At 30.1% G+C, this 14,929-nt stretch overlaps 1 protein-coding gene across 2 annotated transcripts in view; it reads left to right on the top strand.

The window, feature by feature from the left end:
- LOC129221387 (ribose-phosphate pyrophosphokinase 2) overlaps positions 1–14,414 on the top strand; it is a 37,962-nt gene extending 23,548 nt beyond the window's left edge. The window contains exons 5-7 of one of the 2 annotated variants that reach the window (XM_054855859.1): positions 1,925–2,098; positions 7,708–7,867; positions 11,631–14,414. In XM_054855859.1, the coding sequence (XP_054711834.1) occupies positions 1,925–2,098; positions 7,708–7,867; positions 11,631–11,723 (427 nt within the window). In that variant the 3' untranslated portion in view covers positions 11,724–14,414. The remainder of the gene's footprint in view (positions 1–1,924; positions 2,099–7,707; positions 7,868–11,630) is intronic. The other variant, XM_054855857.1, reaches the window with a different exon arrangement.
- The last annotated feature ends 515 nt before the right edge of the window (positions 14,415–14,929 follow it).

Genomic DNA, 14,929 nt, shown 5'->3' on the forward strand with positions numbered 1-14,929 from the left:
GTGATTTCTGAGATTTTCACTTTTTGCAATATTGCTTTTACACCAAAATTACAGTTTAGAACAAAATAAAAACTTGAAGTTTTTCTTATACACCATGACTAATATAGTTCAGAAAAGTCATTGTTCAACGTATTATTTTACAATAAAAATGTACATAATAATGGAAACCTTATCTTTAAGCAAAGCATAAAACAAAATCACATCTTATCTAAGCATTATAACATGTTTATAAATCTTGAAATATTATTGAATAGTTAGAGAACTTGTCTTAATTTTAAAAGTAAGCTGAATTGATTTAACTGTTGTATGAAATATATTATGTTTATAAATGTAAAGTAATTAATATCTACACATTTTGAACATTTTTAAAAAAAAAATTTAAAAACTGATTTAAATCAAAAAAATTCGATTTAAGATGAAAAAAATCCAAATTTTTTGATTAAAAATAAAATTAAATAAATCACAGACCCTGCTGTAAAATCACCGGGGGGGGGGGGGGAATTTAAAAGCATTTTTAAGCCTAATGGAACCAAATTTCACATCAGAAAAATTATCATTCGCGTGATTGTATTTTAAATTAGCAAGAAAACCATTCAGAAGTTTGCCATCGTTTTTTCTCAACTGTGACTAAATAAAATCTTGTTTTTGTTTTGAGGTAAAAAAAATCCCCCTTTTTCATCTTTATTTTTTTCTACTGCCAGCAGAAGGTAATCAAGAGGGTTGTGTTTAATTTATTTCAGAGTTTTTGAATTGCTGTTTTCTTTCTTTAAGAAAGATTATTTTGATGTGAAACTTTACAGTTTTTTTTTCTCTAATTGAAGCTTGATTATTGAGCATGCATCACTTGGCATAACTTTTATTTTCGAGATAGACTGTGCAAAGCCCGCCAATGCTGCTAGTTATTAATAAATTTAGCAAATTAATTTCAAAGTTGAACTTAAGCAAAAATATATTTGTGGGCATTTTGAAAAGCTTTTTTTTTTTTTCTGCTATACTTGCTTAAAAATGCTTTTAAATTCAAGCATACAAATCAGCAGTATTGAAAAAGCTTAAATGTAAATATAAGCTGTTCTTTCTTGATGTGCTGTACATTGTATATTGAAAGAGAAGTCAATATGATTGTTGAGCATGCGTCACTTGGCAAAACTTTTATTTTCAAGATAGTCTGTGTAAAGTTCGCCAATGCAGCTAGTTATTAATGAATTTAGCAAATTAATTTCAAGGTTGAACTTAAGTGTGCATATATTTGTGGGCATTTTGAAAAGCTTTTTTTTTTCTGCTATACTTGCTTTGCTCTTAAATTCAAGTATACAAATCAGCAATATTGAAAAAGCGTAAAAGTAAATATAAGCTTTTCTCTCTTGATGTGAAATTAGGTAACTAGTTAATTTGTTTTAAATTTCAAAAAGTCATACTTTGAATTTTTTGCCAGATTATTTGCCCAGTTTTGTCATTATCCTGAAAAAATGACCAGTATTTAGAATAGCAACATGCTATGGTGAGCCCAATGTATAAATAGCTAAGATTCAGTCTTAGCTATCTTATTGATTTATAAAAAAAATTGTTTAAATGTTTTTTTTTTTTTTTTTTGCTGTTTCATATCGTTTGCAATTTCGTTCCAAGTTTTTATAGCATCATTAATGTGTTTGTATATTTATCATTAAATTTGATGTAATTTTATTTAATAAGTTGATTAATAAAAAATGTATAATGCTTCGAACTCATAAATTTCAAATAAATTCAGTTGCATGCCATGCAGCCTTCCACTTGTTAAACATGTTTATGCAAGTAGCGTCCTTCACTTAAAGAAGTTTATTCACTGTCTTAGATTATGTATTCAATTACATTGAAAATTGCATATTTGTTTTCATTAGTTTGTTAGAATGAGAAGAAATCAATTTATGTCAAACATTGTACTTTTTAGAGTTACATCAATAGCTGATCGTTTGAATGTAGAATTCGCCCTGATCCACAAAGAGAGGAAGAAAGCCAATGAAGTCGCTTCCATGGTTTTGGTGGGGGATGTGAAAGACAGAGTTGCAATATTGGTGGATGACATGGCTGACACTTGTGGAACCATCTGCCATGCTGCTGAGAAGTATGTATCCTTGTTCTCTGAATGTTTTGTTTTTTGAATAATGTATATATGTAATGTTGATAAGTATGCATATTTATATAACTTGGAGTCGATGTTTTTTTTTTCTTTGTGCATGATGCTCAGGAGACTCCATAGCACCTACAACCTTGAAACTTAGTGCAAAATTTTAGCGTACTCTGCACTTGGGAAGCCCTTTTTCTAAATTTTGGATTAGTTTTTTTTTTTTTTTTTTTGAGCTGAAATTTCAGGTAATTCATCTTATTGGGGGGGGGGGGGGGAGGGGGCATGAAAATCTCCCCACCACTTTACATTATATGTCCTTATAAAGAGCCTTTCTGTGCAAGAAGAAGTTTGTTCCATTTCTTTCAATTGATGTTATCACATTGTTTTATGTTAAGCACCCAGTGCAAAAATTGGATTCATAGAGATTGTGTGTGTTCAGAAAAAAAAAGCTCGGAGACGCTTTTTGTTTTGTTTCTTGTGCATTTTAATTCAATAAAAGATATGATTTTTTTCTCCCCCCCCCCTTTTTTTTCCATGCTGACCACAAATTTTAAAACAATTTTCGAACATCTCACATGATTTTTTTCCCTTTTTCTCCAAAAATATTTTTCTGCATATGTTCTTTACTTTTTTTTTTTATTTTTTTTGGCATTTAGAAAAGCTTGTTCTTGCTACTATGTTTTTTTATTTTTTTGCTTGAAATATTACTTTTTTCCAAGCGTTTTTGTTTATGGACATTTAACTGTTTTTTTTTTTTTTTAGGTTAAATCAAATATGTGTATTTTAATTTTTTTTTTTTTTTTTTTTGCTTTGCTGTATTTGTCACGTGAATGTGAATTTGAATTAGAAACTTTTTTCTTCTATTGTGCGCAGAATGATCATTTCATATAAATTGTGCTACTTATTTGAGTTAAATTCTTTTTTCTATGGGGAAGTAAGATTTTACTTTTACTCTAGATATAATGTGTTTTTTTTTTAATTATGTTCTTTTTTCTTTGGGAAAGATAAGAGGGAGGGGATTATTGTTTAACGTTCACTTCTCGTGCTAATTGACTGGGTTACGATATCATGGTCGCTTGATGAGTTTGGCAATAAACAAAAGGCTCTTGGGAATATTTTACATTTGAATGCTACTGTTAATAAAATTTAAAAATTGTTTGGCAAAATGTATTAAATTAAAAAAAAAAAAAGAAATCTGCTTTGCTTTCTAATTAGCTGAGTTACAGCAGTGTGGTCCCTTGTGAGTTTGGCGATAAAGAATATAGTTGGTGGATCATTTTTCTATTTTAGAGTTACTGTAAATGTAATTTAGTAGCTGTTTTATTTTTTGGCAAAGTATTTGAAATTACAAAGTTTTTTAAAACTTTCGTTTAAAGGGTGTGTACTTATTTTGGTTAAAGAATGGTTATTTTACATCTCAGGGGGGTGGAGGAATTTTCATTTGTTCAGAGAACTTCCTTTAAATTTTTTGCTCAGGCATCACCGTGCGGGTACAGCTAGTATTTTATTTTTTCATAATGCAGGGCTTCTCAAACGGGGGTACCATGAATTGTCTGTATTATCAATATAGTATATGTTAGGTGAGTTAGCCAAATGAGGTCAAAAAAACCTATAAGGGCCTTCCTCACCCCCTTTTAATGTAGCATTTTGTGAAATACCCTGGATTGTGATATCATCTCCATCAAAGCCCAACCATGATGAAGCATTATCTGCAAGCAGTTTTTAATTACCAGGCAAAAGTGTAGCAAAAGTTATTGAAGAAGAGTGATGTAAAAACTTCCTGATCTCATTTTGCTGCAAGTTTTGCTTCTACATGGTTTGCTGTAGGTTACTATTACAAAAAAAAAGTTGTTTATTGTTATTGTAGACTAATTTATGTAGTTGACAAACTCACGCAAAGATAAATATTGCTGCATACCAAGAAAAAGTATATTGTAAATCGTTAAGGCCATTGTTATCCTTATTATCAATCCGATGTTCTTATAATATGATACGGGATATCAAGTGGGGATATGATCATGTGCTGCATATGCTGCACAGCACATGATATGCAGGAGCTGTGCTCATGAGTGACGAAAAGCAGAAAATAGCGAATAATCAGCTATTGATTATTCGCTTATTACAGTTGATCTTTCTTCTTTCCTTGGAATTTTCGTTAATGTTTTTGAGATTATCAAATGTGTTTTAATATATTGACTTTTCAGGCTCTTCAATTTGTTTTATTTTGATATCACTTTCTGGCATTATTGTCTTCAACTTTGCATGAAGTTATTTTTGTCCGGAGTCTTTCTTATTAGGGCCTAAGTTCCCAATAAGACTAACTTGCTTTTCTTTGCTAAAACTGCAAAGAATAACTATTGAAACTTAAATACTCACTTGGTTTTATTTCGTTCTTAGTTTGTTTTTTTTGTGTCTGATAAATATGCAAAAAGGCAAAAACTGAAGCAATTCAATCATAAAGGAGAAAGATTGTAGGTTTTGAACCTTAACGTAGCCTAATTTAGCACACTTACCTAAATAATAGACATAGACTAAGGTTCGAAGATCGAAATTCTAATTCATCAAGGGGGGGGGGGGGGGTAATTCTAATTCATCATTTGTCACGAATCAAAGAAGTTTGAGAACCCCAGTCCTACTGAACAAGATGATTTTTCATGAAAATTCTGTTAAAATTAAATTTGCCTTATTTGATCTACTTTTCAATTTTTAAAATGTTTGTTGAAATTTGAATGATCAAAACACACATGTTTGGATGGAAAAATCTGGCATAAAAAACACATTTATATGCAGTTGATTTTCATCATAATGTGATTAGAGCAACCACATTTTTTATGCAACTAAAATCAAAGTGGCTCTTGTATCTCTGACTAAACTCAATCACATGTTATCCAAGCTAATTAATTAGATAGATTGAAAAACATTAAGATTCTAAATACTTTTAAAGTGACCAGGTTTATGTTTCTGCATTTGATTCTCTTCACAATTGCACTATTTTTCCATACAATCACAACCCATCAATTTAATTGAGAAAATATTCTTGCACATCTTGTTAAATTAGAAAATATTTGCTTCAGTTTAGCAGTAAGTTACTGCCGCTAAGCCAGGGCTAAGGCAGAACTACATGCAATATAGCAGACAGCCCGGTTATCCCCATCCAGAGACTGCAGTTTTGTTCTTATTAGATCTCATCAGTTTGGATTAATAGTTTCTACCTTCAGCTCGGTTTTGCACTAATCCAGACTGATAAGTTCTAATAAGAATGAAACTGCAGTCTCTGGATGTGATGACTAGGCTGTCTGGTATATTGCATGCAGTGCTGGCCTTAGCCCTAACCTATGGGTGGAAACTTACTGCTAAATACCCAAGCTTTGCCTTCAATGCACAATCTGAACTGTACTCCCAGTAGCAGAAACTTTCTAGCCAGTCTGCGACACTATTTTGGGCAGTTGAAAATAACCTGCATCATTATTATCAATTTTAATCATTTGAAGTTTTCATAAAATACACAAGTAAGGGTCAAGACTCAGAAATTTTCCAACTGGCCAGTGGCCGCTAGACCTGAAAAACTTAGTGGTCACCACTGTCGCCAAAGTATAAAAAAAAATGGGGGGGGGGGCAGTTTTCACTATTTTCATTTAAATAAATAAAACTCTGCGCACTATGAAAAGCAATTATTCAATATACATATTTATTTAAATGTGGAAAATTTAAGTTAAAATAGGTTTTTTGAATTTTTTTTCCAGAAAATGAATCAATAAAAAAATTAGTAAATGAGAAGTTGGCAGGAAACTGCATTTTAGATGAATGTTTCAGTTTGTAGCAAAATTTCCAAAGCAAATACAATTGTGCAGGTAATAATTCACATTTTTTTTATGAAAATCATTTAAAAAGAAACATGATTTACTGTTAATTATATGTAATCTTCAATAGTTTGTATTGAGGTAAACATCAAATTCTGTTTCTGGAAACTTAAGAAAGTAATAGTCTCGTTTATATCCATCTTGCAAATGACCAAACATGGCGTCAACGCGAAAAATACATGATTCTAAATACATTTTTGAATTTGTAACATACAAGTAGAAAAAAATTCGAAATCCTTAAAAAATTACAACTTAGATCCAATAGTCAGTTTTTAGCACATTAGCCGCTAAAGCAATGAAGATAAGATAACATTCTGAAGATAAAATTTTTCATTTTTTAAAACAATAATTAAGAATTATCCGAAAAAATGGCGCATTTTGCATAATTTTCAGCAGTTTGCATTGCAATAAACATCCAATTATGCTTATGAAAATGTAGGCACTTACCAAGTCTTGAGTACCAACATCTTGGGAATGACCAAACATGGCGACTACGCCGAAAATTAAGATATAAATTTTTGAATTTGTTGGAAAAAAATAATTTGAAAATAAAAATCTTCATGAGATTACACTTTAGTTGAAAAGTTTTTAGCGCTTTTGCGTCCAAAGCAATGAGGATAAGGTGATATTTAAAATCTAAAACTTTTCATTTCTCAAGAAAATTACTTTAAAAAATAAAAATTGAAAAAAAAAAAATTCTAATTTGAATTCCAAAACTTTGAGTTCAAATTATGTTTTTCGCAATCACGAGTTGCGACAAGACCCTACTGATTAGAGTTATTGTTTCTAGAAACGGCTCCCCCCCCCCCCCCAAGCATGTCCCTCCTCCTGGGTGGTTATGTGTGTGCATGTAGGCGTGTGTATGTGTGTAAAGGCGTGCGCACGTAGGGGAGTGTATATGAGCATGCGTGTGTAGGACATGGACGCCACCCGCCCAGCAAAAGTGGATTCCGGGGGACAGTGCTCAGGACCAGCCGCGCCGCCGCCGGTGGACGGTGGTGCTGCAGCCCTGGTCCAAGCTGAAAAAGGAACCGTAATGTCAAGGACAGTCAAATGAAAGCAATAAGCAATCGTGATTGCTTATGCTCGTGAAAAAAAAAACAATTTGCTGCACATTTTAGGTTATTTTCATTAGTTTGCTGTTAAATAAAACATCCAATACTGCTTCGTTTTTGAAAACTTAGGCACTTAAGCATCTTATCTACTTTGATCTTGTGAATGATCAAATATGGCGACTATGTTTCTAGCTGATATGCAGAAAGCATCCATCGACTTTCCGGTCAACTTATTTATTCTTTCTTTCTTTTTGTTCTTATGTAAAATTGTCTGCAGGCCGCTGAAAAATCTGCGACGCATGTCTCGCAGATTCTGCTACCGGGACTGTACTATGGTACTCCCTAGTGAGATAAGTTTACTTTATCTGCTAGTTTGGTAGCGCTCTAAGCTTCAATGAGATTTTCACTTTTGAATTGAAGGCAAAGCATGGTTATTTAGCAGTTTATCTATCAGCTTGTAGGTACTCTTAGTTTCAATTGATGATACTGCCTCCAACTCGGTTATTCAGTAATCCAGACTGATGAGCTCTAATAAGAATGAAATTGCAGTCTCTGGATGTGCTGACCGGGCTGTCTGGTGTATTGCATACATCTGCTTCAATGTTTGAGTTTCATTTTTTCACTTTTTATGTAGTTTAGTTTTGCAATTCTCAAAACTAATGTGAATGTATACTTTTGTCTAACTTTATAGACTGATGGAAGCTGGTGCATGCAAGGTATATGCTATATTAACTCATGGTATTTTTTCTGGCCCTGCAATATCTCGAATAAACAATGCCTGCTTTGAAGCAGTTGTGGTCACCAATACTATTCCCCAAGAACAACATATGAAAGAGTGTCCCAAAATACAGGTTAGTGTGCTTTGGCTCCTGTCATTTCTGCTTTATATTTGTAAATTAAAGCTCATATTAAAGGCTTACTGAAAAAAAAATCATTTTAAAAGATTTACTTTGAATATTTTTACTGATTCCTTTAGAGCTCTCCCATGAGCAACCATTTATGTGCATGATCCATTTGGGCAGTTTTAGTTTAATTTAATGGCAAAATAATGTGCTTATTTAATGCTCACTGTTTCATAATATTTTTTTGGAACATTGATTACTCATTATTGGTTGTATTTTATTTATCACACACATGGCATATCAAAGTTTTGCACAATTTTCACCTGGTTGTATATTTGAATTTTATGGGTCTGCTCTTAATTATTGTGCATGCTATTTTCAATAAGCTGGTTATTTTTTAAGTTTTTATTCTTCTCTTTTTCCAATTACTGCTATATTGTTTGTCATTGTTACACAATTATATTATATTCCCTGCTGTAAATTTCAAGAATATTTTATTTAATTCTAATATTCATATTTCTAAAATCTCTGTTATTTAACTGTTTATTGGTTTTTTATCATTTGTGTGAAAACAATTTCTAGGTGTAATTAAAAAACAATGTGGGAATTCTGAAAGAAGAAATACGTGAAATATTTAAATTTCTGATTATTTGCAATACTATTGATCCTTAGCTTTACAAAAACAATTATGAGAAATTTTACCAACATCACTGAATTTAACTAAGAAGTACTGCTTAACTTTTCTAAGGATAAAAAAAAAGTTTTTCTAATTAGAAATTTTGATTTGAAAAGTAGGCACTACTTTAAAATACCTTTTTAGCTAAGCAAATTTAATTTGAAAATCTATTAATTGTTGTGTCATAAAATAGGTATAATGTTTTGCTCAAAGAATAATAATTTTCTGCTAACAAGTAGGGACTAAACTAAAAATTATTAATTATAAATTTATGAATAAATTTATACAGGGTGGCGACAGATCAGGGAAATCAGGGAGATCAGGGAAAAGTCAGGGAACTTTATTAATCAGGGAAAAGTCAGGGAAATATCAGGGAATTTTGAAAAAATTACAAAAAATCAGGGAAAATTGATTTTAAGAAGAAAAAAAAATTTTTTTTTGCTTTAAAAAATTAAGTGCTCTAACTCCCTACGCACTTTCCGCCAATTATCTGTTCAAAAAAAAAAGTAAAATAAAAATGAGGTGCGATTATACACTGCCGCATATTTGTGCATCTTTTTTCCTCAAGGTCTAAAGTATTGAATCTTACTTATTAACTACAGTATGAACTTCCTAAGATTGCTTCTGTGTCTGTTAGGTTGTTTATTTTACCTAGCTTGAAACTTCCCTTTACGCTTTCAATGCTACATAAAATAAACAACCATACAGGCAAAGAGGAAGCCTTCATTAATGCCTTAGCTCCTTTGCCTTTATTCAATTGTCTCGAAGTAATTAGCCTACTGTGATCACGATTTCAAGAAGAAATCTTTGGTTTTTGAATTAATACTATAAAAGCTTAAAAGTTATTACTTCTTTGCGTTTTTCATTTAATTGCTAAAATTGAACTTTCAATAAAAAAAACTTTGTTTTTGCCGTTATACTATTTGTTGTCACCGCAGATTATAAAGGTTTTCTTTTCTTCAAACTTAAGTAATTCTTTAATTTTATAACCAAGTTGTATTCTTTTATATATTTTAAAATTAACTAATTGCTTTTTTCTTCTTTTTTTCTTGCATTTCAAAGTTGTTTATTACAAAAGCAATCTAAGATTTTTTTCGTTACATACTGAAATCATTTGAAATAGAGTTAACTTGTGTACTTAAGAAAATATCTTAATTTTTTTATTGTTAAAATGCTGTATTCATTCATTAAAACCTATGTTCTTGATTAGAGAAAAACTCCCTATGAATGCACGTCAAATGGTTTCATCTGTTTTGCATAAATATTTCAATTAGTTATATAAGAATAACTACATTACTTCTATTCTTTCACTATTACTTGTTATTCTTGCAACAATTATTATACTGTTTGAAAACTTAGTTCAAAATAATTTCAATTACTCTTTAGTTCTATCATAAATACACATATGTTTTTAAGAGTAATTTTAATAGTTTAATTCTGATGCTAAGTGGTTTCTGGAAGTAAAGTTTTTTTTTTTTTTAATTATCTCTAATCTTTCCGTGTAGAAAAATTTAATATCCTGTTTTGTAGGGTTTTTTACCCAAAAAAATTGACTTGATATGTTTTTTTAAACATTTTATTAAGAAAAGTAGCATCTTTTTAAAATATATCTTTAGTTCAATAACTTTACAAAACTTAAAACGTTTAAAATACTGCATTTTATACAAACATACAATGGATTTCAAGTAGAGCAAAGAAAGAAAAAAATTATTATTGGTAACGTAAATCAGGGAAATTTGGTGAACTTAATCAGGGAAAAGTCAGGGAACTTTTTTTCACAGTTCCTGTCGCCACCCTGTTATAAATAAATGCAGTTTTTAAAAATGTTTATATAAAATAAATAAATAAATTTGAGTGTTGTGATGGTGAAATTATGAAAGCGTATGCCAGTATCACTTAAAATGTGCTGTTTCAATGAAGGAAAACAACTATTTTCTGATGTTTTTATCACATTAGCCAAAGAAAAATGGCTTCTGTAACTATTCAACAATTACAGTGTAAATGATAGACAAATAGTAATCAAATGGGAAAATTGCATTACTATTCCCACGCAAAACTTAGCTTAGTATTAACTAGAAACCAAATTTTGAATGTAAATATATCTTTCTTTTTGTATTGATATTTTTAATAGCGCTATTCCCATCTTTATTTGCTTCTGTAGTGGCTTACATACTCATACTTAATTTTTTGAATAGTTTGATGCGTGAAAAATAAATTGAAATAATCAAACGGAATTATTTTTGCTTACTAGTAATAACAACACCAATTATCTGTATATTTGTAATTACATGCATTAGGAAACTGATGGGGGACTCACACCAAAATGGGGAACAAAAGTTGTACTACATATTATCCTTTTTTGGCACTGAAAAATCGATTTAATTTTTGTTAACATATTTGTTTTAAATTTATTGTGTTTTTTTAACGTTGTTTTTCTTACTTCACCCATACCTGTCTAAGTATAGTTTATAGATGAAAGTAACCAGTAATTTTTACTGCCTTCAGTTTTTTTTCACTGATAAAAATCAGCTCATTTCACAAAAGAAATATCTATTTTCACAAAAGAATGTCAATTTTATAAATTTGTTCAACATTTTAGTTTAACTACCGGTACCTTCCATATTGATTCAACTGTGAGGTAACTTATTAGGTTTTCCCCACAACTTAGAGGTTTTTTCCCCATTGTTTTTTAAACCTACTTCTCCAAACTCTTGCCTTTGAGTTTAGGCTATATCAGCCTTTCCTGACTCTACTCATTACTTTGACTGTAATTATGACCACTTCTGGAACATTTAAAACTAAACCATTGTGAGAGTTTTCATACAAAATTGCTGGATACATCAATGCAAAGGAGTTGTTGAATGTTGCAAAATGAATAATTGTGAAGTATTTCGATTATTTAATCTAGAGAGGAGAAAAAAAGGTTTTATTTGCAATTTATAGCATGCTAGTTGATATTTTTTGAATAAGTTTTGAATTTTTAGCCTTTTTGGTTGCCTGTTTTTCTTTTTACTTTTTTGTTTTATTTTTCTCGCTCCTGCATCTTGGAGTGCATTTCATTCTTAGTGCTATCCTGGTATCTTGTGTTTTTTTCAGTGCATCGATGTCTCGATGATCCTGGCAGAAGCCATTCGCCGCACTCACAACGGAGAATCTGTCTCGTACCTCTTCAGTAACGTCCCCATGTAGACACTTGGCATTCCATCCCTACTAACCAAGGCTCTCCATTCCACTTCGCATGTTGCAACATGTGCCATAAATTTACTAGATATCTTTTCTATGATGTGTAAATTTGCAATGATCTATATTTTGTCAAGATGAGAGTGTTTTCTTAGCTCTAGAACATGCATGTAATAACTGCATGCACCAGTGGGAAGCATGGCTATTTTTAGAGTTGATTTTCTCCCTCTTGCATAATATATATTTTAATACAGGGTTCACAAAAGGGGGGGAAATGTATCTATACTGTCTTAATAAACTTGGCTTTTCTACACAAAACGTTAAATAAACATTAAAAGTAGATTTTGTTTTCAAATAAATAATTCTTTTTTGTTAATATTTTTTAAAAGAAGTTATTAAAAACAGTTTTTTTTTTCCTTTTCTTTATTTATGTTTCCAGTTAGTAAATAGATTGTATAGAAATATTTTTTTAAAGAAAAAGTTTTTCCCAATCTTCAAAAATCTGTTTCAGATATGCTGCTAAATCTAAGCTTTTTTGAAACTGAGACCATTTTCAATTTTAATCCTATCTACTTTTTAAGAATTAAGATATAATTTTATATTTTTTACAAAGCCGGTTGTAATAATTTAATTTTGTATTATATAATTATTCGTTTTTCAAGCATTAATGTTAAAAGTGATTTGATTTCTGTTTTGTTTAAAATAATACCTGTATATTAATCAAAAATAGTGATACACACAATTAAATACAAATAATTATTTAGCAAGCTTTGTAACCTAACTTTATATACATATATATATATATATATAATCTTCTTGATAATAGTTACACAAGAACAAACTGATTTTATGTGATAATTCTCCTTGAAGTTGTGTTATCTTTGTTTTAAAAGTATTTAACTATCAATGTTTTATATGTGGCTCCTTTTTGATAATTTTTTAAAACTTCTTTTATAAAAAAAATGTTTTCTTTGTCCTCAATTGTAGTGCTTGGGGACGTTTCTCAATTTTATAGTGAAGCTATCCGTAGAATACACAATTGTGAACCATTGGGACCTATTCTTAGTGATGTGCCATATTAATATTGAAAATGAAAAGTATGGCACTGAAAAAAAAAAAGAAAAACATTTGTTCCATAGAAGTTGGAAATACTTTGGATACATTCAAATGAAATGTGCGGAATATGCTGATTATTGTGTCTGAAAACTGTGTGCTGAAACTTCATAATTATTTCATTTATATAGGAAATAATGTAAGTCATAATAGAGCTATATTTTACAGTTAGATTTTAAGAGTTTATATTCTGTATGCTTTTTTTTTTTACTTCACATTATTTGAAAACACTGTAAAATCTTGAACACTATTTCAATTTTTTTTTTTTTTTTTGTCTGATTAATAGTTTTAAACAAAGAACCATTCTTTAATTTTAGAAACTTCTTTTTTTTTTTTTTCTTTTCTTTTCTTTCTTGATTAGCTTAATATTGGATTTCCACTACTTGCTGACATTATTGGTTCTGTAAACAAAATCAAAGTTTGCTAATTAATCATGAATGGTAATTTTCAATTACACTTAGAATGTTATAATTTGTCCTACAATAAATCAAATAAATTAATGCATTATGAGTTACTATAAATTATTGACAGATCATTAGTGTTTTGCACTTTCAATATATGAGCTTTTACTAGATCAAAATTTATGTTTGCACACCATTTAGTTTTATTTTCTGCATAATTATGCTTTTTTTTCATCAGTAACAAACATATCAAATCCCCAAATGTTTTTATTAATACGTTCAGTATATTTCACAGAAGTGAATTTAATGTATTTTATTTTGTTTTGCAACAAAAAAAAATATAGAATATGTTGGGTTTGCTGTGAAGAAATTAGTTAATTCTCGTTTCACTCCGAAGAATACTACCAAAAATTCCGATATTTGCGTTTTGATTTTATATCAATGCACATACAAAAAAATTATACTCATATTTATCTACTTAATCATCTCACATTTGCAGAAAATTTTGAACCCAAATTCTATTAGTAAACATCAAAAATCAATTGATGTTTCTTAGCAAATTTTATCTTAAAAGTATTCCCTGATTTGTTTAAGCTTTACATGGAACTAAATAGTTTACTTGAATGTAACACGTTTTACAATGTTCACACACAGGACCGGATTAAAAAGTAACGGGGTAAAATTTTTGGACCCCCAGTATTTTCATACAATTCTAAACAACAGAAAAAAAAATACTAAAAAAAGAAGTTTTATTTAAATAACATTTCTATTTAGTCTTAAATAGTTGTAAAAAATATTTTATGGTTGAAACAACCACTTTTTGTACATTCAGATAAGTTAGATTTTAAATGAGCAAAAATTTGGGGGCCCCTGACCTGGGCCTAGTTAGCCTGTACTAAAAAGATACTCTGCCTGCAAATCAGGTCTTGTTCATACACAATCTAATTTATTTTTCTCTTTCAAAAGTAAAATTGACAAGTGGAATGTCTGTAAAGCAGGTATTAAAACCTGATGGTTTGATATGTTTTATAGTCACATAACAAGATTTATATAAAATCAGAAAAACTTGGTATGATAATGCATCTTTAAATAATGGTATGTTTTACAGCAGTTTTATCAACTCCTTATAAAATGTATATCATGTAAATACTTGACATTTGAAATAAAAAATGAACTTTTGCATTTTTTAACACTCTTTTGTTGTAATTCTCAACACAAACATTAATTGCATTCAGTAGAATTTTTTTTAAAGGAATATTCCTGCCAAAAATAAAATAAAAGCTGTGTTTAAAATAATCAGCAAATTGCATGAATAATTGAGGCAGTGAGGAGCAAATGGATGTAAAGTGGAATTTTTAGTTTCTTATAAAACACATTTTAAGTTCAGATCCTAGGTACCGTAAAAAGGTACAACTTTGTGCCAAGGGGGCAACAATGGGCCACTGTTGCCGTGGTGATGATTTTGCTCTCCTAGTGGCCTCTTTTTTCAACTTACGATCCCCAAAAAAAATCACCAGGTAGTATAACTATTTAATTAGTTTAAGACGCTTTATCAGAGATTGCCATTGTTTTTGTATACCTTAGATAACTTAGTCGTTCTTAGTGCCTGATTCGACTCACTCATGGAAGAGCCAAAAGTCTCCTTTGGGCAGACCACTTCAACTGTTTTTCAAAATCTGGTAAGTTCAGATTTGCTTTACC

This window comes from Uloborus diversus, chromosome 4 (genome assembly GCF_026930045.1).
Source record: "Uloborus diversus isolate 005 chromosome 4, Udiv.v.3.1, whole genome shotgun sequence".
Classification (NCBI taxonomy): Eukaryota; Metazoa; Arthropoda; class Arachnida; order Araneae; family Uloboridae; genus Uloborus; species Uloborus diversus.